Source organism: Athene noctua, chromosome 1 (genome assembly GCF_965140245.1).
Source record: "Athene noctua chromosome 1, bAthNoc1.hap1.1, whole genome shotgun sequence".
Taxonomy (NCBI): Eukaryota; Metazoa; Chordata; class Aves; order Strigiformes; family Strigidae; genus Athene; species Athene noctua.
Window position 1 is genome coordinate 140,325,724 of NC_134037.1, and position 27,891 is coordinate 140,353,614.

General features: G+C 38.9%; 1 protein-coding gene across 12 annotated transcripts in view; it reads right to left on the reverse strand.

The window, feature by feature from the left end:
* Positions 1-189: 189 nt before the first annotated feature.
* The window catches only part of ABI3BP (ABI family member 3 binding protein), a 192,773-nt gene continuing 165,071 nt past the window's right edge, over positions 190-27,891 (reverse strand). For all 12 annotated transcript variants that reach the window (XM_074898200.1, XM_074898258.1, XM_074898193.1 and 9 more), the window contains 7 exons: positions 27,001-27,213; positions 22,297-22,408; positions 10,421-10,500; positions 8,903-8,932; positions 7,730-7,891; positions 3,807-3,920; positions 190-1,537 (listed from right to left, as the gene is read on the reverse strand). In XM_074898200.1, the coding sequence (XP_074754301.1) occupies positions 1,422-1,537; positions 3,807-3,920; positions 7,730-7,891; positions 8,903-8,932; positions 10,421-10,500; positions 22,297-22,408; positions 27,001-27,213 (827 nt within the window). In that variant the 3' untranslated portion in view covers positions 190-1,421. The remainder of the gene's footprint in view (positions 1,538-3,806; positions 3,921-7,729; positions 7,892-8,902; positions 8,933-10,420; positions 10,501-22,296; positions 22,409-27,000; positions 27,214-27,891) is intronic.

The following is a 27,891-nucleotide window of genomic DNA, read 5'->3' on the forward strand; positions in this document are numbered from 1 at the left end:
CCTCCTGCTGCTTGCACTTGTCAGTCCAAACCCCATGGCTGTGCAGCGGCAGTTAATGTGCGCCTGCTTCAGAAAAAAATGCTTCCTGACATAACAGCATTTCCCCCAGAAACTAACACTGCTTTTCATGTAAAACACCAAGAAAAACACTTGATTAAAAAATACTTTATTAGGAGTACAGTGTACCTGCAATGTACTTTATAAGGCATTTTCTATAAATGACTATTTCTACTATATATATATCTGAGTGTTCCTGTTCATATATTTTCAATACGTTAGTAATGTAATGAATAACACCTTTAAAAAAAACCTACATCTCTTTATTTAGTTTGTAAATGTTCAAGCAGTACAACAAGTAGCTTTGGGTGAGGTTTTAGTCAAAAGTACTCTAAAGCAGTTTTAAAGTTCAGTGATTACTATTTCTCCTTTGTCCCCAATGAACAATGTTTTAGACCACTTTTTTTCTTTTTTATTTAAATAAAATAAACCCGATTATGCTGTTATAAGTAGCTTATTTTTCCCTGCTTCATTTATCTTTCCAAGCCCCCCTGAACTGTACATACATTTGGCTTTTGAGCCAGTAAGTCTCAGTCTCTGAAAACTACATTTTCGTGAAAAGCCACAGCTGCGGAGGCCAGTCTCATTTTTTTATTCTGTGTATGTACGTGCCCATTGGCTTTAACTGGGGGAAACCAAACCCAGCAACCAGTCCCTGCCAAGCTCCCAGGCAGCGGCTCTGACTCCAGCACAAGAGGCTGAACATGCTCTTGTGCTGGAGCTGAAGCATTGGAAAAAAACCCACTAACCTGATGGTTTAAAGCTGCACATATAGCAACCTACCTCTGTGCTGTGGCAGGAGCATAAACTGTCTGTATGTGTAAGGAGAAAGCGCTTCAAGTTTACTGGTTGTGGGATATTAAAAACTGTAGGGCCCTTTCTGTAATTTCTGACTGGGAAGGCATTACCACTGGATGTGGACAGGTAGCTTATGGCACTTACATTAGATGAAGTGAATATTTAGAAACTACTGCACACTGCAATCCATAACCAACTCTGCCGGAACTGTGCCTCAAATATTTATTACAACACTGATAAATAATATACACACCGTATCTTTTAAAATACCATATAAACCACACCTCAAGAATAGGGAGCCAGCTTCCCTATACATTATCCTACACCATGTCCCTAGCCTGTTTGGGATTTTTTTTAATCTAAAAACAAATCTGTAAAACTGGATAACTACAGTAAGCAGCCTACGCTATTACACAATGAATGCAGTATTGGCATTAGACTTGTATAAACCCTTGCACATCAGCAAACTTCCTGAAGTGCCAGGCACACCATAAACATTTCCTTCTTTGAGCCTGTGTTGGACAGGGTGGGAAGTGCTGGGCCTTTTCACCAAGTTCAGGGCGTGTCTACCATTTCCCAGGTATCGATGTTCCACACTCGTACCAGCGAACATAGTTAATGTGAGTCTCCCCACCTATCTTCCCAAATTTGACAGGTTCCTGACGAACTGCCCTGAAAAATCCTGGAACAGAGAGCAAATTATTGTTTGAGCGAGGCCCCCAGACAACCCTGTCTTTCCCCAAGAAGCCTGTATGCTGTGCAGTCAACGGCTAAACTAGTCCTCCAGCTGTTAACCCATCTGCTGCACACAAACCAGTTGTTTTGCTGCCCATCCGTGCACTCACACCCTGAAACTGCTGGCATTTGTGCACCCAACTCAAAAGAAAAGCCTGCCTGCCCTGGAGCATTGTGCTCCCAGATATGCCAAAGTTTTTCTAGTGCCTCTGTTTTAAGGATGAATGATCGATCCAGTAGGATTGAAATTCCTTCCTGCCAAATTTACTTTTAGCTCAAGCTAGGTTTAGCTACAAGGAAAAAAAAAGTATTTGTTTCTAGAATATAGAACAAATAATCACAGTTAAGCTTTACAGAGACACAGATAATGTAAATGAAAGAAAGCCACATTTAACCCATTTATCCTCATGATAAAACTTTTATGGGTGCCTTCCCACCTCCCAGACAATGATTAAATAGTCCCCACTGCAGTTGCCTCAACGGTCCAGTGAAGCTTGAGAGCTGGGGCTATTTCACGCTGTCTCCCCCTCCCCACGGGAAAGATAATACCTTCTGCTTTCAGTCTATTTTGTAGCACACTACTAACAAATAGTTTCCCACTCAAACAATTAACGTTAAGCATCAAAGTGAGCAGTTAGTGCTGAATCCTACCTGATCATCAGAAATGTATTTGTGGCTAAAGCATGTGTACGTGCGCACACAAAAAAATACTATTCTGCAACTATTGGGCAGCAGCAGCAGTCATGATCCCCCCCCCCCAACCCCCCAGTGCTTCAGGTCAAATATAGGTAGTTAACTCCGGTTTGAACAGACCTCAGCTTGCTGCAGCCAGGGAGGAACTGAGCAGCACTGGACAAGCTGTCTGGCCTTCCCTCTGTTCAGTTCATTTACTAGAATACAAGCTACAGAAAAGGTGGGGACTTTTTTTGTTTGACTGTTGTTGAGTGGTTTTGTTTTTTTCCTAAAAATGAATGTAGCTCATGAATCCACTCAAGCAAATCCAGTCACTGAAAACAAATGGGTTTTAAATGTGTTCTAAGCTGGAGTAGTGAGCTTTTTATGTAAAAGGGGTTTTGTTATCTAGAAAATCTTTTAAAAAGATTTTATAAATAAAGGTGAATTTATAAAAGGTGAATCTGGTACAACTGAGAGGTCTGCTGTCCCCTCAGTGCCAAAGTGCCTTCAAACAATCCCTTACACAAACAAACACCTTCACAAATGGGCAACACGGACTGGGAAAGGAAAAGCAAAGCCCTCTGAAAAAACAAAACAAACCAAAATACATAAGTGAACACTTTTCAGATTGTTAACCTACTTTGTTTTCAGAAAAACTTGTGAAAGATTTGGGCACTTCACTTTAATCTCCCACACCTACCTGGATGCATTTCTGTACTTCTGTAAGGTGTTTTATAAACAAAGCACCAGGTACAGGAAGGTTTGGTCAACACTCTGATATTGTACTGAAAACTTTTGATGTTTTCCTCAGTAAAACATTCTGTGACACACTCAGCATGCACACGTGCATCAACACAGCCTTGTTCCTACCCCACGAGGGAACAGAATACCTTGCGCTGGCACTGCTGCCGACATGCAAGGCAGGAGTGCAGCGACAGAAGGACAGTTTTCCTATGCTTGAGCCTCACCAACATTTGAAAAATAGCCAGGCAGGTCACAGCTGTGCTTAGGACAGCCAGTCCCATGGCCACTTAGACCAGACTGGAATTCTAGGCACCTGGTTTGAATTAGTGAGCACAGAATTACTGCAGCATGAATTATATTTTCCAGTAATAACTTTTTAGTTTCTCATTAGCACTAAACAAAGCTGTTTAATGCCCAACTGATGATTTACGGCACTTTAAATCAACCTTGCTAGCTTGAACGTAAGACTTCACGCCTCTCTGCAAACTCAAATTTGTGGTTGAGTTTAAGTATGTAATACCAACTGTGAATAATCTGTTGGGATGTTTTAAACAGGAGAGAGGCTGTTTACTACCTAACAGAACCCAAGTCATAACTTTCCTTTAATAAGTCACTGTTCATCTTCAAAACCTTCTGGCCTCTCTTCTGCCTGCAAAGCTGGTAGGCCCCTTCCATTGCCCACCCCAGCAGAGGGCGCTGAATCCACTTTCTAGCAGGAAAATGAAACACACACACACACACACACACACACAAAGGAATTGCCAGAGTTTGCTACAGAGACAGGTGTAAGGAATTACCATCTTTGACTGGTAGATCTTCTTGCTGTCCTGTCCTTCCGTCTAAGAACGAGTCTACAAATTGGCAGTGATCTTCTCCATGGCCCCTCTGGTCTCCTATGTTATAAAACTTTCCTGAAAGCAAAGAAGTAGCAAGGTTGAAAATCCATGTCCAGTTTAGTGAGAGCTATTTCCACTTTCCAAAACCCACCAGAGGCAATGGGCTGTGCTTTTCGCTCTGTGGGGAAGCCAAGGTGAATGCTATGATTCTTTTCCTCTCAGGAACTGGAGCTGGAATTTGAACATTATGTGCATATTCCAAGTACAGCGCTCACAGCTGTAGACAGAAGTGCCCTCTTCCTGGCCACAGTCTATGCCTGAATGTATTTTTTCTCCTCCCTATGTCCTCCCTATGCTTCATACAGTAAGTGAAATTCTGTTATTACCTAGAACCCCATCCTGACTGCATCAAAAATGAGATAAGTTTTGCTAGTGATTTGAATGGAAGGGAGGTTTGGTTCCCTGTCAGGAAGCCCCCAGCACCTTCAGAGATGTTTTTATAGACCACCTTTAACACAGCCAAGGCCTGTTTTATAAATCACCGTATTTTTACAACATGTATGTGCAAGTGATATCCTTTAACAAACAGATGACCTCGGTACAGTAACTGCTTATCCAGAGCATGAAGCATGCCTGTGTATGTATTTGCAGGATTTCTTAACAGGATACTTGATTGCAACTGAGTAGAAAACAAGGCATGTGCTGATGTTATGGGTTGTACTTATCCTGTTAACAGGACAAAGGAAGGAGTGAAGGACACACAGTGAAGGAGTTTTGACAGCGAGATGTTTTTACTTAAAGATTTGATTTGCATGACATTAATAATGTTCAGTTCAGAAGATGGAGGAAAGCATGCTACCTTCTCTTCCCAAGCCTTGGCAGGAAACATTTTCAGATACACTTACCCTTCTTTCTAAACTCCTTGCATACCACTTGTTCTTACTATGGTCAACCTTTGGTTGTGAGGTTGAAAGGAAAAGTGAGAGCATTTAGAAATAGGCTCAGTACTCAGGTATAAGCTAAGCAGAAAGTCCAGTTACTCACTAGAATTTGGGTGTCCTGTAGCTTTGAATCTGTGCCAGTCTGGCCACTTGCAAGATGGTGAGGTGGCTTGTCATACTGCTCCCGATAAACTCTCTCATATTTTTGTGATCTGATCAATACTTCGCCAAAAATTCTCACCTCCAACTGACAGTCTCTGTGCATGCAGTTCTTCTCTGGCTTTAGAAAATTATTTATTACTATCTAGTTTTGGCTGCAGGCATGTTTTTTCCATAGGAGAACTGGTCAGAGGGAGTTCCTCTCAGCAATTTTTTTGTCTGAAATTAAGAACATTCAGGCTGCCCAAAACAGCTTTTTTTTTTTTTTTTTTTTCCATGGCTCTTGAAGGTCACACTTAGAATTAATTTTTTTCCTCCCCCTCAATAAATACTTTTTTTTAGGAGGCTTGCTTTTCTGGAATGCCTACAGTGACTGCTCTGGAGGACTGTTAAATGAGGTCAGCAGTAGATGCTGGTTTATAGAAGAGTCCTGGCAAGTGTAACGTAGATCAGTTTTTCTTCACAGGAGACAGAATAAACCAGATATTTTTATGGCTAACACAAGAACAGTAACTTCCAGATACACACATACCCTTCTGGCCCACAGCATAACCTGTGCATAACTCAGACAATTGCTATACATAAATTAACAGCATTCCTAGTGGCTATTAAATTCTTACTGCCCAGTTCTTTCCATAATAAAGGAACACACTTAAAAACATTTAGCTAATAAATGACTACATTATTCTTTCTCTTTTGGGGACAACAATTCTAGCATAAAGTAATATCTTTTTTTTTTCCCAGTGTTCCCTTATGGGTGGTCTTAAGAAAATTAGATACCATCTTTGTTTTATACATTATGAATTCTGCAACACTGGATGTATAGATTCACACTAACAACCAGCACGCAAAGATATGCTTGTTAGCTGCCTTATACAACAGCCTTTGTACAAGGCACCTGAATTTCAGGATCCTTACGCAGCTTAAACAGCAAAGCTTTGGAAGACATTTTCAGGGTAAGGTGGAACTCGGACCCAGGCGCAGCCCTTCGCTGGCGCTAGCAGGTGCGCTTCCATGGGACCTGTGCGACAGTGAAACGCCAGAACGGAGGCTGCCTTCACATCGGAAACTTTCTCACCTGCATACAGAGGCCCGTGCCACGACAGTCTCACTTAGGAAGGGGGGGGAAAGCAGCTTTTCTTCTACATAAATATTTCAGTTCTTTCAAACATTGTGACAACTGGTCAGCACTACTTCTCACAACCCCAGTGCAAGAACCAGACTTAGCGTGTATAATGAATGCAATGTGGTACCATCATCTTTCTCCAGTGAAGTTAAATCACCACCCTTCCAGCAAGAACAAAAACAACCTAATGAAAATAGGAAAATGGGCTCCTGATACATTAAACTTTTCTTTGGAGATTGAAGTACTTTCACTGCAGTGTTAATTCACTTGATTTAGGGCTGAAGTCTAGTCCTGCTAGATTAGCACTGCTATTTCCTTTCCTGGCTGCTTTTGCGATACACTATGCCTTGCTGCCAGTGTTTGTCATTTGATCACAGCTGGTTAGAGCAACAGTTGAATGAATGATACCCCTGTTCAAAACAGTCTCTTTGATTCGCATAATTGCCAAGATATTATTTATATATGAGGTATTGTTCTTAATATTAATGACAGGGCTTTCCTTCCTGGTCTGCTTATGGGAGAGAATGAGGCTGGGTGCACAGCCGGGCCGCTTAAAATTATAGCGGCATGGGCTGCCCTACACTCCCCTGCTCTTTGCTTTCCGTGTTCCTACATGGAGAGACCAGAGCCCTGCTCCTGTGACGTGCTGAGCTCTGAGATGGGGCAACTCTGGGTTAGTAGATTCTTTCAGCCACAGTTTCTGCTAGTTAATTCAATCCAACATGATGAACATACTGCCTAACTTGCACTTTCCCACACACAGCTTTTTGTGTTCTGGATGCCACACTAACACCATTGTGATGGAGTTGTCCATGCATCTCTCATAAAAGACCTTGTAGAGAAGAAACCCGGGGGCTTGGGATGGATTATGAGAAGTTCATATAGTTCTAAATATAGCTTGTACAATCTGTGTGAGACACAATTCTGCTTAACGATCAGCTAACTGAAAAACACTTTACAGGCTGTTTCCCCAGCTCACACACAGCATGCGTCACTTGGTTCAGAGCTTAAATACATCACACTCTAGTGACCTTAAGACACTGAACAAAACTTGAGAAGATAATGCCAGGAGGCTGCTGTTAGTAAAAAACACAAGAAAAACAAGAGGGGAAAAAGGGCATTATAAGCAAAAATGGGGAATTGGAAACAATACAAAAATGTCAAGCAGGTGAGTAAAACTTGTTGACTAGAGTTGAAGTCATGTATTTATAAGCCTCACAGTAATGAAGTAACCAGATGTTTACCAAATGGGATGGGAATGACTGAGTCTAATCCTGGTCTAAAATTAGGTCATAATCCTCTAATTAAGAGCTATTCCAGGCTACCCTTTAAATACCAATTTGGTGCCTTTACAGTATTCCCTGGCAGAGACTTGATCTTTATCAATTTTCTGTATGACCCCCATGATACTAACAGGTGCTTAAATCAGATGATCACCACAGAGAAGTAACTCTTGAGTCTGAAAACTCATTATCAAACACATCAGCGATTACTGCGCACAAGCAGATTACTGTTGGTGATTAATCTGTCTATGGACTAGATTAAACATACCCGATCACACTTCAGCAGAGCTCGTCTTGTTAAATCTCTTATTTCTGAAACCATGATATCTTTAAGGAGTGTATAATGTGGGCAACACTGACTTGAAAGTCCCTTACCTGTAAGTGAATCACTGAGGTATATCTTGTATCTCAAAGAATTACACAGCTGTACACCTACAAACTTCTTATACCAAGTCCTCTTTACGTATTGTTTCCCTTTGCATTCTGAATAGGTGTCCGAATTGAATGGGATTTCAGTCCAGATAGCATCCTTTCCCACTGCAGGAGAGGAGGAAAGAGGCTGAAGCATGATGCTGCATACAAAACGATGTGCAATGAATATAGTCCAATAAATAGAATTAGAAACCTTGATGGAACAAAATGCACCATGGCACCAGTCACCTGCATTTTGAACATGAAAGATATTTCAGGGAAACACCAAAGGATGCAGCTATGATTGATGCAGTGAATTGCTTCTGCTCTCTATGTGTGGTGTCAGTCTGGAATAAGCTTATTCTAGGACCGCGTTAGGGGGACAATGTCTGTGTGTTGGCAAAACTCATTTACAAAAAGTGTGATGCAGTCACTGTTTTTCAGTGGGTTCAAGCCAGGACAGTCAACTTGCAGCAAATTGTACATGATTTAACAAAAATACACATAAAAATTAAATGTCATTAATTATGTGGAAAGAAATGGTGTCTCAGTGTTTGTCAAAGTGATGCCATTACAAATGCAAAAAGCAGCCCAATTTGCTTGAGCGATCTCAGCTGTTTTCAAAAGCTCAGTTGACCTCCCACCGAAGACAGCAAGAGGTCTTGTAAATGGCCTGATAAAGCAGAGCTTGATCAAGAATTCAGAAGCAGAAATTGTTTCTAAAACACTATGGCAGATAAATAGTATCGCCTGAGTTGTGCTCTGTTAACTCACTTAAAAAGTGTGGAGTAGCTTATTCATTTTGCAGAGCTTTCTTTTGCTTTAATGACAAGGCTGAGAAAATATGAGGCTGTCCTTGGCTCATTTATGTACATTGGTTTGAAGCCATCCCAGCTGCTGCGGGAGCATCGCATCACGTTGATTGCATTCCGCTCAGGTAAACAAGCAACCTGGCATGAATTCCTTACCAGAGGTACGGGTGGAAGGAGTGAAATCATGTGTGAATGCTGTTTGATTCCATAACTCATTTAGGTGGTGCAGTACAGCCACACCCACACCCCCCTCGTAAAATTATGCTATCGCATTTCTGAAAAAATTCCTGATCAGAAGACACTATACTATAGAGAAAAGGCTTACTTGAAATTGGCTCGCTCACTCTTGGGTCCGCTGGGGGAAGAAAACAAACATTCAATCAGACACTGTAAAATGAATTTTCCCAATATTTCAATGGAAAAGCATTGGTAAGCAATTTTCTACAGTTGACACAAGCTGTAATTTGTGAAACAGAAAGAGTTTTGGAAGCAAAGTTCACTTTTGTATTAAATGAAATTAAAAGAAATGTATTTCTTATGTGAAACTACAGTATCAGTGGCCCTTTAAAATTTTTTACATATGGGACAATACCAGTCGAACATAGTTCCTTGTGTAAAAACAAGAGTTTGCTGTAACCAGCAAAACCTAATTTTTTTCAAAAATTTCAATTTCAAAACTTAGAATAAAATAATGAAAAGGACCCCTCTTTAATACTTGCCACACAAAACTTGGCTATGAAAGCCCAAAAGTGACAAAAGGATGTGCACAATTAAGAAAAAATAAAACTGACAGCTCAATTTGTCCAAGCTAAACAGCAAGCCTTGTCATTCATGAACACAAGCCTTGTCATACATGAAAACTGCGTTTGGCATAAACATTTTTTCAGTTTTAACAATCTAGGATTACAAAGACTGTATTCACAGTTTATAAATACGTGTGGCATGGTCTGAACTCCTCCCTGACTATTCCCTTGCTCAGCCAAAACTCTCATCCATCCATCAGTGACAGCACTAGATGAGGACTATTATATTATTACACCTGGATCAAAATGCAGACTGAGAAAATCCTTTAAAAAAAGCTAAACCCATATTGTGTTTTATAAGGTCCTTAAGTACTATCAAGCAATAAACACTTCCACACAAAAGATGGTATCTTGCTTGCATAAAGTCAACAAGTCAGCTATAGTCAGCCTCATGGGGAACTGAAATAGGGAAAGCAAAGGCACTCTCTGATTCTCACCTCTGAGTCAGATAGGACTTGGGAACCAACCAGTGGGTAAAATAGGCTCGTATACACCTCTTTACCAGTTTTTCAGGAGAGTAAACAAGATGGAAGAGGACATACCGGGACACTGACTTTTCCCAACTGCTATTTCTCAATCCTTATTTCAGCCAAAAGACATCACTATTATACAGCAGCCTTATTGAACAGGTAGCAAAAGTGCCTGTAAACACACCAGCCCAAAGAAGAACCTCGTGTTCCCCATCCAGAAGTTATTAATGAGTTGATAGATACAAAAAGGTCAGGAATAATAATTTTAAATGACTGAGCCTTCTCTAAGGGTAAGGTTAGTTTCTTCATAATGAACACTGGACAAACTCTCTGTGCTCCTCTTTTTCCCCTGCAGTCTGGCCATCTTACATCCTCACACATCATAGACCTGATCTCAGGCTGACCTTCCAGGCACTACCATAACAAGCTCAGCAGTGAAAAGCCAATCTGGAGACAGTAAAGGGCAAGACCAAGCAACACACAAAATTAATCTTAGAGCCTTTCATATATCCCACAAACATGTATACTAAAGCCACTGTAAATGATTGTCCAACCCCTGGAAGTTCTTACCTGATTCAGTATTGAATGCCACAACATTGCTGCTTGGACCTTCACCGAGAGGGTTTCTAGGTTTCACATGGAATTCATAACTGGGGAATAAAATAGGGAAGAGGTGAAAATTTTGCAAACCAAGCATTCTTTCAGAGTCTGGAGCAAGCAAACTGCCAACACACACTTTGGTGCTACTTGCCTCCAGGAGAAGAAAAAAAAGGCCTAATTTCTTGCTCTGAAAACACTGAGACATTCTTTGACCTAACTGTATAAGGCCTCTTTGAACACATATTTTACAAGTCCTTTCGACAATTCTTTGTGCACATACTATTAACGTTCGATTTAATACACCACTGGTTTAAGTCTGTCTCCTCTCACACATGCAGTTTCAGTTCTTGGCAAGGGGAACAGTTCAGGAGAGGTTAGAGGCAATCTGATAAGCAGAGATTGAGTAAAACACATTGCTATTTATTTGCACATTTTTCATTCATAAGTACTCAAACATCCATGTCAGTGACACTCAGGCCCACCAACGGTGAAAAGGGACAGGAGCTCAGCCAAGGCAAAGAACCAACTGCTTGAATATACGGTAACAGTAAATATATGAAGTAATGAAAAGATACTGCGCAGTCTCTTTCTTATCATTCCATAGTAATGTCGCACAACACCAGTCTGTACCATAGTTATCTCAAGATCTCTTTTCATCACAGCTGTGTTGAGAACCAAACACAGTGCTATGAAAACAGAACCAAGAGAGAAGAAAAACATCTCCCACCCCTCAGTACTTGATTAACAGTGGTGGACAGGCAAGACAAGGTTGTTTCTAACTCTGCAGCTCAGCTGAAACTTACACTTTCAATTAGAAACTCTAGATAAGGAGCCATCGAAAGACAGTTGCAAACATAAAATGTTACACAGAAGACACCAGACAGACCAGTGGGGAAAGAGAGTTACAAGGGTGGACAGTGGACACTGGACACAGCTAAGAGGTAAGCATCAAGGCAGAGCTAGAAACAAACTCTGTATTTTCTTCCTTCCCGCGCACGCTATCCCAGCATGCCGCTTCTCAGTTCTCCCAGCTCCAGGCTGGTGACAACCTGGGAATTCCTCACTGCTCAGCAGCGGCTCAGCACCTCCCTGTAGGACCTGCACACCCTCCGTGCCAAAGCACCCTGACGAGTAGCAAGTATGCACCCAGACAACAGCACCTTCTTCATGCCTTCCCCATGAGCAATAAGCAATAATCTGTCCCATGCATGCCACCTGCAGAGAGACTTTTTATAATCTTTGAGTGCATACATTGTGAATCTCTCAACACAGAGCGTTTGTTCATCAGTGAGGCAGATCCACAGGACACAAGTCAAAAGGAGTGTAGGCCTAGAAAATGGGCCCTAATATAGAGACGAAACACAGAGCAAAATGAGAATCCCAGAAGTGAGCAATTAAACATCCATCTCTTGACTTATGGAGGATCACTTACCAACAACAACTTGGTAGCTCATGACTATAACATAGCATTGTAATGTATTGCTGAAATTGTTTCCAAACAGCAATTTTCTAAAGAAAAAACCCCACCACTCTCTTCAGGGTTGGAAATTTGTAAATTCCATTTGCAAGTCCCTAGAAGAGGCAGAGTAATTCAGTCCAAACTCTGGATTACCTCTCATTGCTTCTTGGCTCCTGCAAAACCTGAACAGCTTGCTAATTAACCTCAGTGGACTAATCATGCAGTACCAAGCAACTGGTTTCCATCTGCAGTAATTCTAAGGCAATATTTAACTTTCAAACTGCTTACATAAGCAATTGCCTTTATTTCTAGGGCTTTCTTTTTTTAAGGGAAATACTTACAAAGATTGGCCTGCTGAACAGATGCATTGTGGATAACTCATGGATATTTCTAAGCTAAATATGATTATTTTGAGCTTTAAAAAGTCTATTTGGAGTAATCTTAACATTTATTCAAACATGCTGCTAGACCATTTTGAGCAACTCATATTGCCCTACTGTAGGAGGGACGCATTAAATAAATAATAAATTAAACAATAAGTTATAGACACAGAATCTTCTTCATTATCAACTTCAAATTGTTTAAACAAATACATGCTTTTTGTATGGATTGGATCTGAGCAGTTAATATTCGCACTGGGCATGTGGTACAGTAACTCTTTGGTCAATAAATATTTTTATCTGGTAGAAAAGGTTGTTAACCAGAGATCTGTAGCAGAGCAGTTGGAAATTCTTCCAAAGAATCGCTGAAGCATAAATGAAGATTTGCTAATACATTGGGTGTTTTAAAGTAAAAGCTAGAAGATACATTTTGGAAAATGTACAAATTAATTCATGTCTAAAGATAAAAGACTCCAAAGAACTTTTCCTGATTCCTTCACAGCAGGAACACCTTATCTAGAACTACCGTTGTAATTTTGATCATTGATAGATCAACATGGCATGTCTTATTGCTTTACTGGGAGTTTATGGTTTGACCTTATGGATGATAATAATCTGTTTAGGTCTCTTTGCGTGAAATCAAAAGGGAAATACGAAGATCACTACCTAGGATTCCTGTCCTAGAGTTTTTTGATTGGCTACAAGGAAAGGACAAAAACTGAGCAGGTGAAATGCTCTTATGGAACTAGACTGGGCAGGTGCAGGGACTCGGCAGGTAATGACACAGGCAAGTGTGAACTAAAGATAAAGGTGTACAGTTGGCATATCTGGATCTCACATGAATAAGAGTTTCGCAGATTTTGCAAACTGGATTTACATGCCTTTTTCAGGCAGAAAATCACAAGCTGGACATGACAGTGGAAGATTTTGAAACAAACTTAAGTATTTTGCTGACTTTTGAACAAATATTTTGTCCTCAAGAGCTGATATGTCCTACTTTAAGTTTCATCAGGCAACATTCTTCACAGGAAACAGTCCTGTTCCCAAAAAACTTAAGTCAATAAACTTGGACCCATCAATTCTCTAACTCCATAAAAAGACCAAAAGAAGAACTGAAGATAAATATTTTCCAAGCAGTGTTTTTCAAATTGTGGTCTAGGGACCACTAGGATTTCTGCAAAAGATCAAACCACAGTTGGGAAAATTATGGCAAGATTGAAATAAAGAACTAAAATCTACACATAGAGATTTCAGCTCATGTAAACATATAAACAAAATTGAAGAAAAGGAAAGTAATAAAGAAATGTCCAAAGTTTAGTTTAGTCAATTAGGGGAGCATCCTATTAATGTTAAAGAGCAAATTTTTAAAACTAAAATATATACAATTCTACAGTTTTGTGGTAGGTGTTTTTACAGGTGCCCAACCATCACAGGCTCCTTTCCTCTGCCAAATTCAATTCTGAAACAATAGCAGTGGCTGCAACAGTACAAGAATGACAAACAACCATGGAGATGAAGAGAAGTAACTAGTTGACTAAAACTGAAAGGGAGAGAAGGGAAAAGTCAGACTGAGTTCGCAATTTGATAGAGTTTACAGATCTAACTAATTTTAAGGCATGATGCCGCTCTCTTCATAGAAAACCATTTAAAGTCTCCCTTTTTGGTGTCAGGTGAAAGATTTTAAAAATAAAAATAAAATGGTGAAAAAAAGGGTACCTGCTGTAATAAGATGCGCTTTTATGCAAACCACAGGGGAGGGGAAAAAAATGCTTAGAGGTTCAAGAAGGTATGTAGGGTAAAGTTAATAAAGGGAAATAGAAAAGCTACATAATGATTATCCCATGTCTACCTCTTAGCTAGACTTATTCATGAGAAACTTGAGTCTATATTCCACCTTTATGTCTGTATGCCTATGATGCCAAAAACTCTGCTACCCAATATATGTGTCACACCTCTAACATCTATAAGATTGCTATCCTACAAACTTTGGAGATTAGGCTTCCCAAATCCTCCCAAACTGCATAAGACAATAAAAGTCTTTGTGCAGATTAAATGGACTTGACTTAGAGTAATTACTCTGCACAGTGTATTTTTCCACCATAGGAAATGGCTATTCCACATGGAGCTTTGGCAGATGCAGCTGCAGCTGCTTCTGCATTTTTCAAAGCATGCGAAAGGAGAAGACTGAAGATGGCAGAGCTGAAATCAGGTGAAGAGATATTTTCACCATAATAGGAGGACTGGAGCAGATCAGTACAGTCCTGGGACTTCAGGGTCAATTTCTGGGGAGATGGCTGCTGGTGGTTAGATGACAATCATGCAGGACTTTCTCAATGTATAGAGCCTCTCTGTCTTTGCAGAGTGTGCTTCAGTAGCAGTATTGTCAGACATAGCAAATAAAACTAGGTTTAAGAGAAGGGAATGAAAAAAAGAAAGAAAAAAAAAAGTGCTGGGCTTGTTTGAGGAATCTTTCTCCTAACCAACTTGGAAGGAGGGCTGAGACAAGTTAAGAAATGCTTACCCATGAACTTGGACATCAACAGCAATTTAGTACAAAAATCTGTTACTTTTGTAATAGAGTACAAAAGAGTCCAGCATTTTTCTGCCACTTTCTTCATTGCAGCTTTCACTGTAGTTCTCATCTCTTGATGATCTCTTGTTAAAAGCTAAACTCTCTGCATTGGTAGATTTTTAAAAATTTCTGTTATGGCACATTTCGGGTGCTAACAGCAATACAAAACAATACTAGATAATGGTAATAACAGCATGAGCAGGTAGGTATCAATTACTGTGTATAAGTGCACCAAAAGCTTATTCAGTAGAGGGTTGAAGACTTCTACACATGTTATAAAAACAGTTTGGTACATGCATACATCCTACGCATTTCACGTTTACTTCACACTTTTGGTTGGTTGGTTTGTTGGTTGGTTTTTGTGTTTTGGGGGGCCTTCGGTATTTATTTATTTTAAAATTTCTTATTATTTATATTCCTCAAGAGACCTCATGGATGGAAATATACTTTGCCTTGGGACACAATCTAACCCAAAGTCCAAAAGAGACCACTCAAAATGTTTTTAAAAAGGAGAAAATTATATTTGAAATCACCAAACTACTTAACCAGGCAAAGGATCAGTACCTAAAGGGAAGCTTCCCAAAGCTTTGGAATGGCTTTTTGTTTCTTATCATTCTTATTAATATTTTTTTTTTCTATTAAATATCTACACCAGCAAGCTGTGGGACACATCCTCTAATGGCTACCTGAACTTCTCCAAAGCTATCTGGCACATCTCTGCCTGCAGTCTTAGTATTTTTCTTTACTACCTTCCAATTACTGCCAACACAAACATGCATAAGAACTGTTTTCAACAATATTCAGACTCTTTTTTGAAGGCTTGTATAGAAATTAGTGCTGCAAAGTTTCCTGGACACTATGCTATGAACTTAATTGACCTTAAACAAACCATCAGAATGAAAGAGGAAATGTACACCTAATTATAAAAAATACTTCAAGATAGAGCAGGGATACAGAAATAAGAATTACACATTTTGCCAGATAAACCAACAGAAATAGCAGAAAATGTCAAAATGATACTATATCAGATGACTGGAAGACAAAAAAATAAATCAATTTTAAGGAGTTAATAAACTCTAAAACTAATAAAAAAAAAAAACCAAACCAAAAACCCCAAACCAAACCAAAAAAAAGTCCTGTCATCTAAAATTCCTCTGGAAATGGGAAAATAGAATTGGAAGCAAAAAAATAACAGCATCTGCATTTAATATGCTAGGCTAGGAAAGGTCCATGAAAAACCTGAAGGTCAGTAAAATTGATTTTAGCAAAGGAAAAGATGCAGATGAACACCATCATTACTACACAGGAGACAAAGTAAAGAGAACAACAACCACAGTAAACCCATTTCTATCTCAGGCCTCTGAAGGTTGAAAATTGTGGATAATGACCTTTCCTTTACACACATGGGAGATCTTGTTTGACTGTTATTGTAGGAGAAGTTAATGCAATACTTTCTTTTTAAGGTCAGTTTTTAATGTAAAACTAACAGACATAGAGCAGAGAATCCTGGGTATGCCAATGAAACTAGGAGTTCCGGTGTAAGCAGCCTTTTAAGGAAACTCAAAACCAAGGTGTCTGTATGACAAGTTCAATGGAACATTACAGGTCTCACTCATCAAATGACTGCTTGGAAGCTAGACTGTAATTGCTTTGACCAAAACAATCAGTCTTGTGGTTTGGCTTTGACTATTTTCCAAGTGGAATAAATGGTATGTTTCTCAAAAAAAAAAAAAAAAAAAAAAAAAGTTATTATTTTCTCAGTATAAAAATTGAAGAATTTCCATGTGGAGGATGAAGAATTAAGCTGACAGATTGGTTCATAGCAGCGCATCCCTTTCTCTCATTTTTCTTTGCTAAGAAATGAATGACATTTGCATTAACATACAAAACCACCTCGTCCTGCATTAAAGAAACTGGGCAAAACGGAGATTTAGAAGGTCAGAAGCTACCCTTAAGATACAATCATACAGTAATTTAGGTTGGAAAGGACCTACAAAGATCATCTGGTCCAGGCCTTTTTTCATGACAGGAACGACTTAAAAGTTATGTTAGGTTGCTCGGAGTCAATCAACAAGCACAGCAGTTATGGACACTCACTGCTTGAACAACAGTAAAAACTGAGAGCTCAGTACTTGGTTCAGACTAACTAGAAGAAGGACAAATGGAATTTGGCTATTTCACTCATTTAACAAGTGAAGGACTAATTGAAGGATAAAAATGGCAAAAACTGCAGAAAGTTTGGTATGTGTTTAAGTGTGATACTGAAAGGCAGAGCTTAATGAAGTTGACCTGGATCTACTCTAAAATTCTTGGAAGTAATAACAAAAGCTAACTGCAGTACAAAGTTGTAATTCACAGCTGTGTATCTGTGATTATTAGATCATAGAAGCACATCTATAAACAGAAACATTTAAGCAGAATACATTCATAAAACAAGAGAACATTTTCCTCTTCAGGCACCAGTTATATCCAATTAACTATCTGTAAAAGAAAGACATATATCGTTATCTATCTCATATAGCATAATGACACTACATGCTTTGAGAAATTTCAGGTAAAAATTACAATCAAAAGCAAAATATATGATGAAATTAAACAGATTGCTAGATTGGACCCAGACAGCAGCTTAGTGCCAGGAACAGCAGTATCTTCAAGAACTCTGACCAACCAAATAACAGGTATCAAGATCTGAACTTTCCAGGTTAGTTAAACTATCAGAAGTTTTCTAAGATGTGATAGTGAAATACTGCAAGCTCCATATTTGGCAATTTTCCAGGTGAAAAAGAGGCCAACGTACTCATCCTATAAGGAAAAACCCTCCAAATGAATGTCAACTGTCAGGCATGCCTTACTGTGAGAGAACGGTGTGCATACAATGTACCTTTTCTTGGAAAAAAGCATAGGGGTCTCAGTGCTCCAACAAAATCACATTGCACAGGAGCCTTTAGAACATTTTTATTTTCTAAAAATCAAGAAGTTGCATTGGCATGCAACTGACTGTGCCCCACATTTATTTAAAGGATGTATGTCCTCATGGTTAGACAGATTTTCAAATCACTATTTTACTTTCATCTCAGTCTCAATGTCTTGCAATCAAGTCACACATAAAGTTGGCATGTATCTTGTAAGACAAACAAGGGATAGGACGAACTGCCATACTTTATTTGTTTAAAAGTAATCCTCACAAGCTGTTATATGCCTATGAAAGTCCATTTTCATTTCCATATTAGCATGGTATGAGTCTGTTAAAATCAAGTACCTGAGAATTGTACCGAAAGTCAGAACTCCTTTTTCAAGTTCATTATTTTTTTTTCCAGAACTAGTTGCTTTTCAGACAGCTAAATGGACACACAGAATACTACATAATAATCCTCTGATTCAGAGAAATTTGTATCCCATTTAACTTCTATGTTTGTACTTAGTGACAGTTGCAGTCACACATGCAATTTTTCATGAGAGACTGTAAGAGTCTCTCATTGCTGCCTCCCTAACACTGTCCAAATATCTTAAATATCCAAAGTCTGGCCATTAACTCCTAAACTTTAAAAGCTGCCTTGTCAAGAGGCCAGCTCAAAGGAAGACGGGTGTCTGGCTTACTGGAGAGCTTCCCAGAGGTGTAGCAGTATGACCTATTTGAAAGAAGAATGTCAAAGAGAAAAGCAAACAAACAGCATGATCAGTTTTTCCCTGCTTCTTGTTCTGCCCCCTTCACACTGAAGAGTTGTTAGTCTTGCTGCCCTCCCACTGGATACAAGTGATTAACTCGTTATCTTTCAGCCAGGCACTAACATATCCCATCGGATTTACCTCAACAGGATGACAGACCTTGGGCAACGTGTCTGCAGACCATCTTTGACATGTACTGCTCCTCAAGAGCATACATCTGGAGAACTACAGGCTTGAACTGTCTTGCTGCTATAGGATCTTTCTGGTTTAAATTTACCCATGGAGACTGAGATACCACATTCACAAACATTTTTATTCCTTTTGGAAAGTCTTTGCTTAGGTCTGTCCCCAGCTGTCTTCAGCTCTGATGCACTGAACCTTTAGAGCAGCACAGGGGATTCACACGGCCTCACTGAAGGCTTCAGGAAAGCTGGAAAAATAGACTCTCAAATTCAGCTTGTCAGCTTCTCCAAAATGTTTCAAGGCCAAGAGGTTATTCCCCTTCTTAGTGCTTCTGCTACTAAGCATCTCTCTTTCCATAGACTTGCTGGTAGTTTTGTACATGTTGATCATTAGCAAGAGGGATTTCTGTTTTCTCTTCCAACTTTCTTTTCCAGCTCCACCTCTTCTACAGCTCTTTCCTTTAAGGCTAGTTATGGAAAAGTCTGCTTCCCAGTCTTAATGTATTACCTGAATCTGCAGACATTTCAGGGACTCTGTTAATTAATTTATTAATCTCCTCCTATTTTCAGTCAGTTTTGTCCACAGATCTGTTTTTTCTATCTAGTGAGCTATCAGCTCCTGACAGGGATGAGACTTTTATTATGGACATATGCCATTCCTTGCAACACTGATACTGTCTACATGACGCCAACTGTCTAAATCACTTACTTCCCTTGAATTTAGGGTGCCAACAAGCCTGGATTCAAATGGTAACAGTAACAACTTCTTGTGCTTCTGCCAAAGCTCTCAAGGTGTCCTCCAAATTAGGAAACACACATTTTGAAATGAGACTTTCATCAGTCAGAGCCACTCTGAGACATCCTTTAAATCCTCGAGGGACATGCACCACTAGGTTTTCAATTTCAGGTGATGGTCTTGTGAATCCAGACAGACTTTCACTGTCTTTCCCTTTTGGGGGGGTGGGGGGGTGTGAGTGTGGGTGTGTGTTAATAGTCATGACCCCATCAGGGGAATATTACTCCTCATATCTAGCTTCTTGTTACAAAACCCATGCTCCAAAATACAGCTTTTCTCCACTGTCTTTTCTTGCTTACCAAAAACCTGAAAGTCCTCTCATAGGATTGACAGAATTGTTACTAATTAAAGTTAAAAACCATTTAACCTTATTCTGCGTAGCTCTCGCCTTCCTTATAACCTTTCCAATGGTTCTAGCTGGGTCTGCCTGCCTCCTATCTTGCTTCCTTTCTGAACAAAGAGCAGTCTAAAAATGCCTTTTCTCTTTTGGCCATCTGGACATTGCTTTCAGTATCAAGGACTTTGCTTTCATGTCTTTTCTACACCTAACCAAATCCATCCCATTTCTGTCACCATATATGACACAATGAGTGTGTAATGGAAGAGAATCTCAGTAACATTATTAATGTTAGAATAAGAGAATCTCATTAACACCACATACTTCCTTTCAAGGATGCAATTGTATTATTTCAAAGCCAAACTGAAATGAAAACACAAACAGCATAGCCTGACAGGTTTAGCAGCACCTAATGCCCTTCTTAGTCACTACTCCAGAAATAACTTGTTTTGCTGTCTCTTATAAGCCTTCACAGCTGAAGAGGAAGAGACTGAGGAAACTGATGCTTGGTCTCCAGTTGTTTTGCTAACATATCCTAATTGATTCTTAACAAGACAGAACAATATAGTGGCAGTTCACCCTTTCACAAGTCACATGCCTTTAAGAAATAACAGAGATATTCTTGATGCAATATGCAGTGATTCTAGCCCATCTTACAAGTTTTGGTCTCTCAAAGAAGCTCTTTTTGGGTATCACAATTTCCCCTAGCCTTTCTTTTCCAATTCTCTTCCCCTCCACTTTCTGCAATAGTTCCTCATTCCTCCTCCTAGGAGCTGCTGGTCACAAGTACATGAGCTAAGCACCAACACCCCAGGTTAAACTGCACATTGCCTAAAAATAAAAGTTCAAGATGGGTTCTGTAATAAACCATTGTAACTAATTTGCTAAGTTAAGCAAGGCAGGTATGTTATGCTTGAATGATTTGTAAATATCAAACCGTAATATCCTGCTGTCTGAAATATTGTAAAAATAGAATATGGTACCCTGTGTGGATCTGAAATGATTTGTGATCACTATAACCTATATTATAATTATGATGAATGTTTGAATATCTATGGATAAAATATAAAATGTGCTATTCGCTTGAAACAATGTAATCGCTTCTCAGAAACCCCACCTAGAGCTGGTATGCAATCGCTTCTCACCTAGAGATAATATGTAACCGCTTCTCAGAAACCCCCCCACCTAGAGATAACATGTAACTGCTGCTTGAAGAAAAGCCCGCCAAAAGATGGGATCATGAGGCTTTTAAAAGATCCAATAGGAGAAAAGCACGCCAAGAGACCAAGGCTTCGAGACTTCCAAAAGACCCCATAGGAGCAGGACACGCACCCCAGCAACTCAAACGACCCAATGGAAGAAGAGCAGGACAACTACCTGACGGGCGGGGATTGGTTAGGATGGTGGTACAGGAGTATAAAAGACGCTGCTTTTTAGAACTTGGCGTGTGTCTTGGTGGAGCAGAGACTCCCGGCACACCCAGCGCTGTTTGCTTGTCTCTATTCAAACAATAAATTTGGAATTCGGTTTGAAATCTTGGTAAGTCTAAATTTATTTATAACAGTTCTGTGCAGAATTTTGTGCTAACAATTTATGGATAATAATAGAAAAGGGCAGTTTATCCAAGACAGAAAAATCTAGTTACCAAAGCCAAATGGATGGTCTTATGGGAAAAAACAACATGTCATTAATTAACTTTCTGATGCAATCAATAGGCCACAGAAACAAAGGTCAAGTGGCTTTCTTCCCTGCTCTTAATTTTACCACAAAAAAGAATAATTTTTGATGAGATTTTTTTAAAAAAAGGATGATAATGCTTGTTTGGACTAGTTGCATGAGATGAATGCCATCAACTGGAATTCACTGACCCATTTTTAACTTTCCAGCTCTTTTGAGACACTAAAAGAAAACTACATATACAGGACAAATGTTATCTTTCTTCTCCATGGTGTAATGGAATAGTCAACCTTTGTACAGTGGCCCAACTTTCATTCCAGTATTTGAATGAACATGCATCTAAATAAAAAAGCAGCCTGTGTCAGTTGTGTCAAGCATCCTTAAACCCCCAAGAAAGACAACTGTACATATAAATCTTGATCTCCCATATCAGGTTAATATTTCTTGTGTTCACCTTTTTTCTTTATCTGCTAAGTGCAAGAGATTTTTTGATTAAAAGCAGTACATATTCTTATATTTGACTGTTAATCTTTCTGATAGAACAGGTCACTTCTGCAGTTTGTCCAGACCATTAATACTCTTGGAAATTTCGTAAAGATTCCTCAGATGCATCTTATCTGTTAACTTTTAAAAAAAGCAAAACCAAAGCATAGCTTCTTTCTATCAGGAGTAAAACCAATCTGGTTTTATGTACATGTGTATCTTCATTTGAAATGGCACACAGCTGACAGTCTAAATTAGTTGGATTACCTTAGAAAATCATTTTATTTAAATTACCTTGTGTCAGGTTTTAGGTTTTCCACAGTAGAATGGGTTTGATTCGTAGTGATAATCGATTTCTCCTTTTCACCATCACTTGCTCCATTTTCAGTTGACACAACCTCATACTCTGGAAAATTACAGTAAAGAGAAATTTGCTTAAATGACAGCTATTACTTAATGTTCTTCATTGCTCTCTCTTTTCTCATCTGATACCCACTCCTACTATCTAATAGGCTGTAAGAGCATTTTGTGCGAACCACTCTGGACATTAGTATGCTAAAATGGTTTGGAAAGAGAGGTCCAATTTCAGACTGCTGAGTGCCTAGCCCCTCATCCTTCCTCATAATCCAGACCTACATTTTTAAGATTACCAAAAGAAACTGCCCAACTAACTTGGATTGTGCACTCAGGGAATCTGTCAGTTTCAAATGAAATAATTTTGCATAAATTTTTCTGGTTTTATATGATTTATAGTGTCTCACTACTCTCTTTTCATGTCATTGGGATGTATCATCAAGCACAAACTATACTCTGAACAGGGAATGAAATAGATGTTTGGAAAGAAGATATCCCTTCAGTCATAGCCCTGTCTAAGACAGAGTCTCTCTCTAGCAGGCAACCCCTGTCCGAGTTTACAACAACCTCTTCTAATAAACACACTAAGTATATTGCTAATTTTCCTCTCTTCGCAAAGAAATTCACAACTTCCTCAGCCCCTTCCTAAAACCTGTCTATAATATGAAGTGCAACTTTACTAATTATAAGCTAGTAAAGGAGAATGCTTTTCAAAGAATATTGCAATGAGCATTTAGATCTACAGCACAATGAATAAAGCAGGTGAAGACAGAGACCACCTATCAACAGCTACAAAACCTCTAGAAAACTACTTACTTTCCTGGGGTTTTTTTAATGATACTATTCATTTTCAAGTTCTTAACTATATGCTATCAAGCTGTAGGGCTTTTTTTGTTTTGCTTTCAGTTTTGTTTTGTTTTCAGTTATCAATACAAGGAAGACCCATTTGTTGTCTACACAGAAAGATAAAACATCTACAATGGGATTTCAGAGTTAAAAAGGAAAAAAGCTCTCTTAACTGTTGCTGAACTCTCAGATCCTCACTCCTAGTAAATGGAGGAGATGTGTATGTAAATGAGCATACACACACAAAGTGACCCGATTTTGACCTCTGTTGTGCAACTGTGGCTTCCTTTGCATTCTTCTATGCAAAAAGCAACCATTAAAACTACTGAGGTAAATCATGTAAGACAGTGCAATTAAGTAGAAGTGCAGAGCAGCCCTAAAAAGCTATGTTTTAAAATTCCAAGCTTCTAAACCACAGCAATTCATCTACATGTATGCACATGTGAATTTCAGATTTACTGCAATAGTTTCCAAAGGGACCTCTACACAGCATCTTTTATCTTTACTTTGTAATAGACAGTTATTTAGAACATATACAGAGCAACATAAAAGTTTAAAAGAGGTTTTAATAGTATGTCAGAAAGTCAGCATGAAGGAAGGAATTACTGCTGATAGTGAAGATTTCAAAATTTCCATGTTCAGGAGTCCTCCTCCACCACAGTCACCCATGAACAGCAAAAGACCAACCACTGTCTTTTAAAAACAATCTCACGGACCTTAGGAATGGGTGGCTCAGATGAGAGGAGGGGCAAAAAAAAAGAAAAAAAAAAAAAAGTAGAGGGCTTTTACTTTAGATCATTTAAACAAATGGGACCCCAATGCAACATCCAAAGACGTTAGAACTGATGAGTATGTATTTGTGCAGAACATAAGTGTTTCCTCTCTATGCATTTCCTTTTTATCTTTTAAAGATAAAAAAAGACCTCCTATATAACCACCAAAGGCTGGGTGAACCATGGAGAAAAAAATACACACAAACCCCCTTATTTGCCCTAATTAAGCCTCATTAGAGAAATTATGTTTATTCGGAAGCACAGGAGAGAGGGTGGATATCCACAGCCTTCAGTACATCCAGATAGAGAATTCGTAGGTAACTTTACTAGAATTCAATCTTTCTGCCTTGTGCCAGCACCAAGTTAATATGTGATTTAAACTTTTTAATTCATTCAAGTTGGAAAAAAAAAATCCCAGCACGTGTGAATGGGCATGCAAACGTGCGCACACACACACACACAAAGAACTATGGAGTGCAGCCAGCACCTGCTTGTTACTCAGTGCACGAGTCTCAGTGCACAAGACAACTAACTGTCCTATGTTTCTGTGGCAACACAACAGGAGTAGCAGAGAACCAGCAAAATGGTCTTGGTTCTTGACATTTGCAGCCTTTATGAAAACAAGGAAGTAAACTTCATCACTGTTTTGATTATTATTTGTCAGACCTTTCCATAACTAAAGTATGAGTTTGGTTTTAGGAATACCCAATACAATGAAATCCCTTGCGCATAGCTACAAGTCAAGCAAAGTAACTGTTTCAGAAAAATGGCTCAACAAATTCTGTTTTCTATTTCCACTGTTCTATCTGAAACAGTGCACTAAAAAAATGTGATGCCTAAATCAGATGATTGAAAAAACATGTATAAACTACAAAAATAAAAAGAGATGACAGAAAACTTGATTTAAGTCATACCGGTGCCAATATGAAATAATCACCGATTTCAGAAAATGGAATTCAATGCCTTCTCTTGAATTCAAAAAGCGTTCTTGGATGAGTCATTAACTGACAAATTTTCAGACAAAGACAAGCTCCATGAGAGTATTTGTAAGCCACAGGGTACAAACATTTTGTATTACACATTTAAGTTAAAAAGAATGAAGAAGGTTATTTATGGGAAAGCTGTTACATCTAGATAGGAAGATAGTTAGATTTCAAACTAAAGTTTCTCTCAGTGAAGCAAAATGGGTATTAGTTAAATATTCTGCAGAAGGTTTTAATCTTTTCTAGAATGGGGAAGGGTATGCCAGGTGTCTCAGTTATCACAGAACAGTCTTACAGAAGAGAAGAAACTTCATGGAAAGTTAACTTTTACAATTGCAGATTACAACCAAACAGAGAAAAGTCCACCTAAAGTCTCAAAAGAAACAGTGTTGCTTGCTCCAGATTTCACAACACACATTGAAAAAGAAAGGAAGTAGTATCACAAGCCAATTAGGTCTTGCTCTCATCATTAGATGATGTGTGCCAACAGTTTTACCAGCTATAGTAGAAATTTTTTTCTATTTTTGCAGTGCAATTGATTGTGATGCAGTGGGTTCATTAATATACTCAAGAAAACCAGCAGGTCTACTCCCAAGAAAACAAGCAGACTAAATGACATTACCTGACTGGTCTGTGGAGAAGGCCTCCAAATGACACATCAACAAAAAGGCTTTTCACTGAACAAAAAGACACATTGCAGAACTGCCTGGAATGGGGCGTGTTCACAGAGAGCCTATCCTCAGCCTAATTCTAAGGTTAGCAGTAAACTCATACTTCCTTTTATACCAGGATGAAGCCCATTGTGGAAGGCAAGCCAAGTAATAATTTCTCTCTCTAGTTGGTACTTTCTATTCATTTACAGTCTTTTTTTATTCCCCTTTTGATCCAGCAGAAGGGCTAACTTTCTTCCCCTTTCCCAGAAGAAAAAAGTGCAGGCCAATTTTTGTTTTGAGTGTCCCTTTGGTTTTGCATATATTGTTTTTCAAAACAGTGAGGAGAGCAAGAAAGAATAGAGGGTAAACCTAGTAATTATTTCTAAAAAATCAAGGAAGGACTAATCCGGGGAAGAGCATGGCCTTTCTTGTGACAGTCACCTAATTATACCCCTACACTGAAATCTCTCATGACACATATAAAACAACATCTGAAAATATTCCACTTACATGTTAAAGTGAATGGCTAATGGTCAAGGCTTAGTCTTCACAGTTCCTACTCTTATCTGTTCTACTCACCTGTAATGCAACACAGCCAAATCCATTTGGCCATGGCTGTCATGAGCCAGTGATTTTGCACATCAAAGTTCTATGTTCATGGTAAAAACAAAGGCCATTTTCCCAACAGCACAGAAGAATCATTGTTTTCAGTTCTTAGTTAATTTAAACATTCAATTTTGGTAAGCTTGTGCTGATATACAGAAGACAACAGAAAAATTATGAATGGTCGTCTTGCACGCTTACCTGCCTATGTACTGATTGCTGCACGATTCACAAGGATTTATCCTCAGTACAAAAATCTTCCTTTGGAAATGAAAAAAGTGGATTCTTTTCACATGGAGAATTAGGTGACGCTATGGTGGGTACAACAAGTATTACACTGGCAGAGTTCTACTGACCTACTAGATGGATGTAAGGTTTCATTGAGTCTGGCCCACTGATCAACAACATCCTGAAGTCAAAAAAGATGTCTACATTATGTGTGTGCATCTATATAATAAAGACTACTGTCACATTGCTGGAACTTCTTGACTACATCTTACCAGGTCCCGTACACAGAGAAGCCAGAAATTAAGAGAAGATGCAGAGTCATGCTTTTTGAGTATTATTTTGTGTCACTGACACCAATGATATAGTTGTGAAAATCTTGTTCTAATCCAGTAGCATTTTCTTATCCACACTGGAGCTGACAGTAGCGCAAAATGAAAGCACTGGGGTATGTCTCCCTGGGGATTAAAATGTTTTTAAATGGCATAAAACCAGTGTGACAGTAAAATTAAGCTGGACATACTGTATTCTGATACAATGGAGGAAAGAAATCAAACCAACCAGTAACAGTGTCATTGTCTGGTTTTTCCCAGTCCAATATGACAAAAGTTGGACAGCCTTCAACAGTCACCACTGTGAGGTTCGTTGGAGGATTTTGTGGAGGACGAGTAGGTTCTTCCTTGCTGCCCCCTTCTTCTTGAGGAAAATGTTCAAGAGAACTTGTGATAGAGCAAGGCACATCATCATCTTTCTTCATGTACTTGACGTGGGGGGCTAAAAGCAATAGGAAAGAGCTGCTATTCAATACAGTGTTTTTATAAAATGTCAATGCCATTTCGCCTAATGCACAACTTCCATCTCAGAACACCAAGTAAAAATCTGCACAAGTCAAACATAAATTTTGAAGAATAAAAGCCATATATTCAATATTAAGCTGCCTGTTCCAATTTTTATTGTTGTTAGACCTGGAATCTGCACTGCCTTTACCCCCTTTCCCACTTGCACCACTGATGAACTATCATTCTGAAGGTATTAGTGGGTGATACGCACTGTTTGAAAGAATTAAATTCTGTCATAAAATAGAACAATTTTTAGTTCTTCTACTGTAAATGACACTACAATTCCATTTACAACTTTTGAGCACTATGTGAATATAAAGACATAATGCCTATCACCACTTTTTTTCATCAGAAAGACTAACAAGTTTAGTCCAGAATCATTCTATCATTAAACTTTCAGTTTCTAGAGTGTCAAAATCTTAACCATTTTTATTGGTACAGGACCAAACCTTGAAACAAACCTGAGGCAAATATCTTGTACTCAGTCCAAATTAGGAAGATTACTAAAGATAAATGCATGAGTTTTAAAATTAAAACTATTGAATGTAAACAATAAGCTCTTGCAAGAAAGGGTCTTCAGAAATGTACTGTACCAGAGCAAGAAAAAAACCCT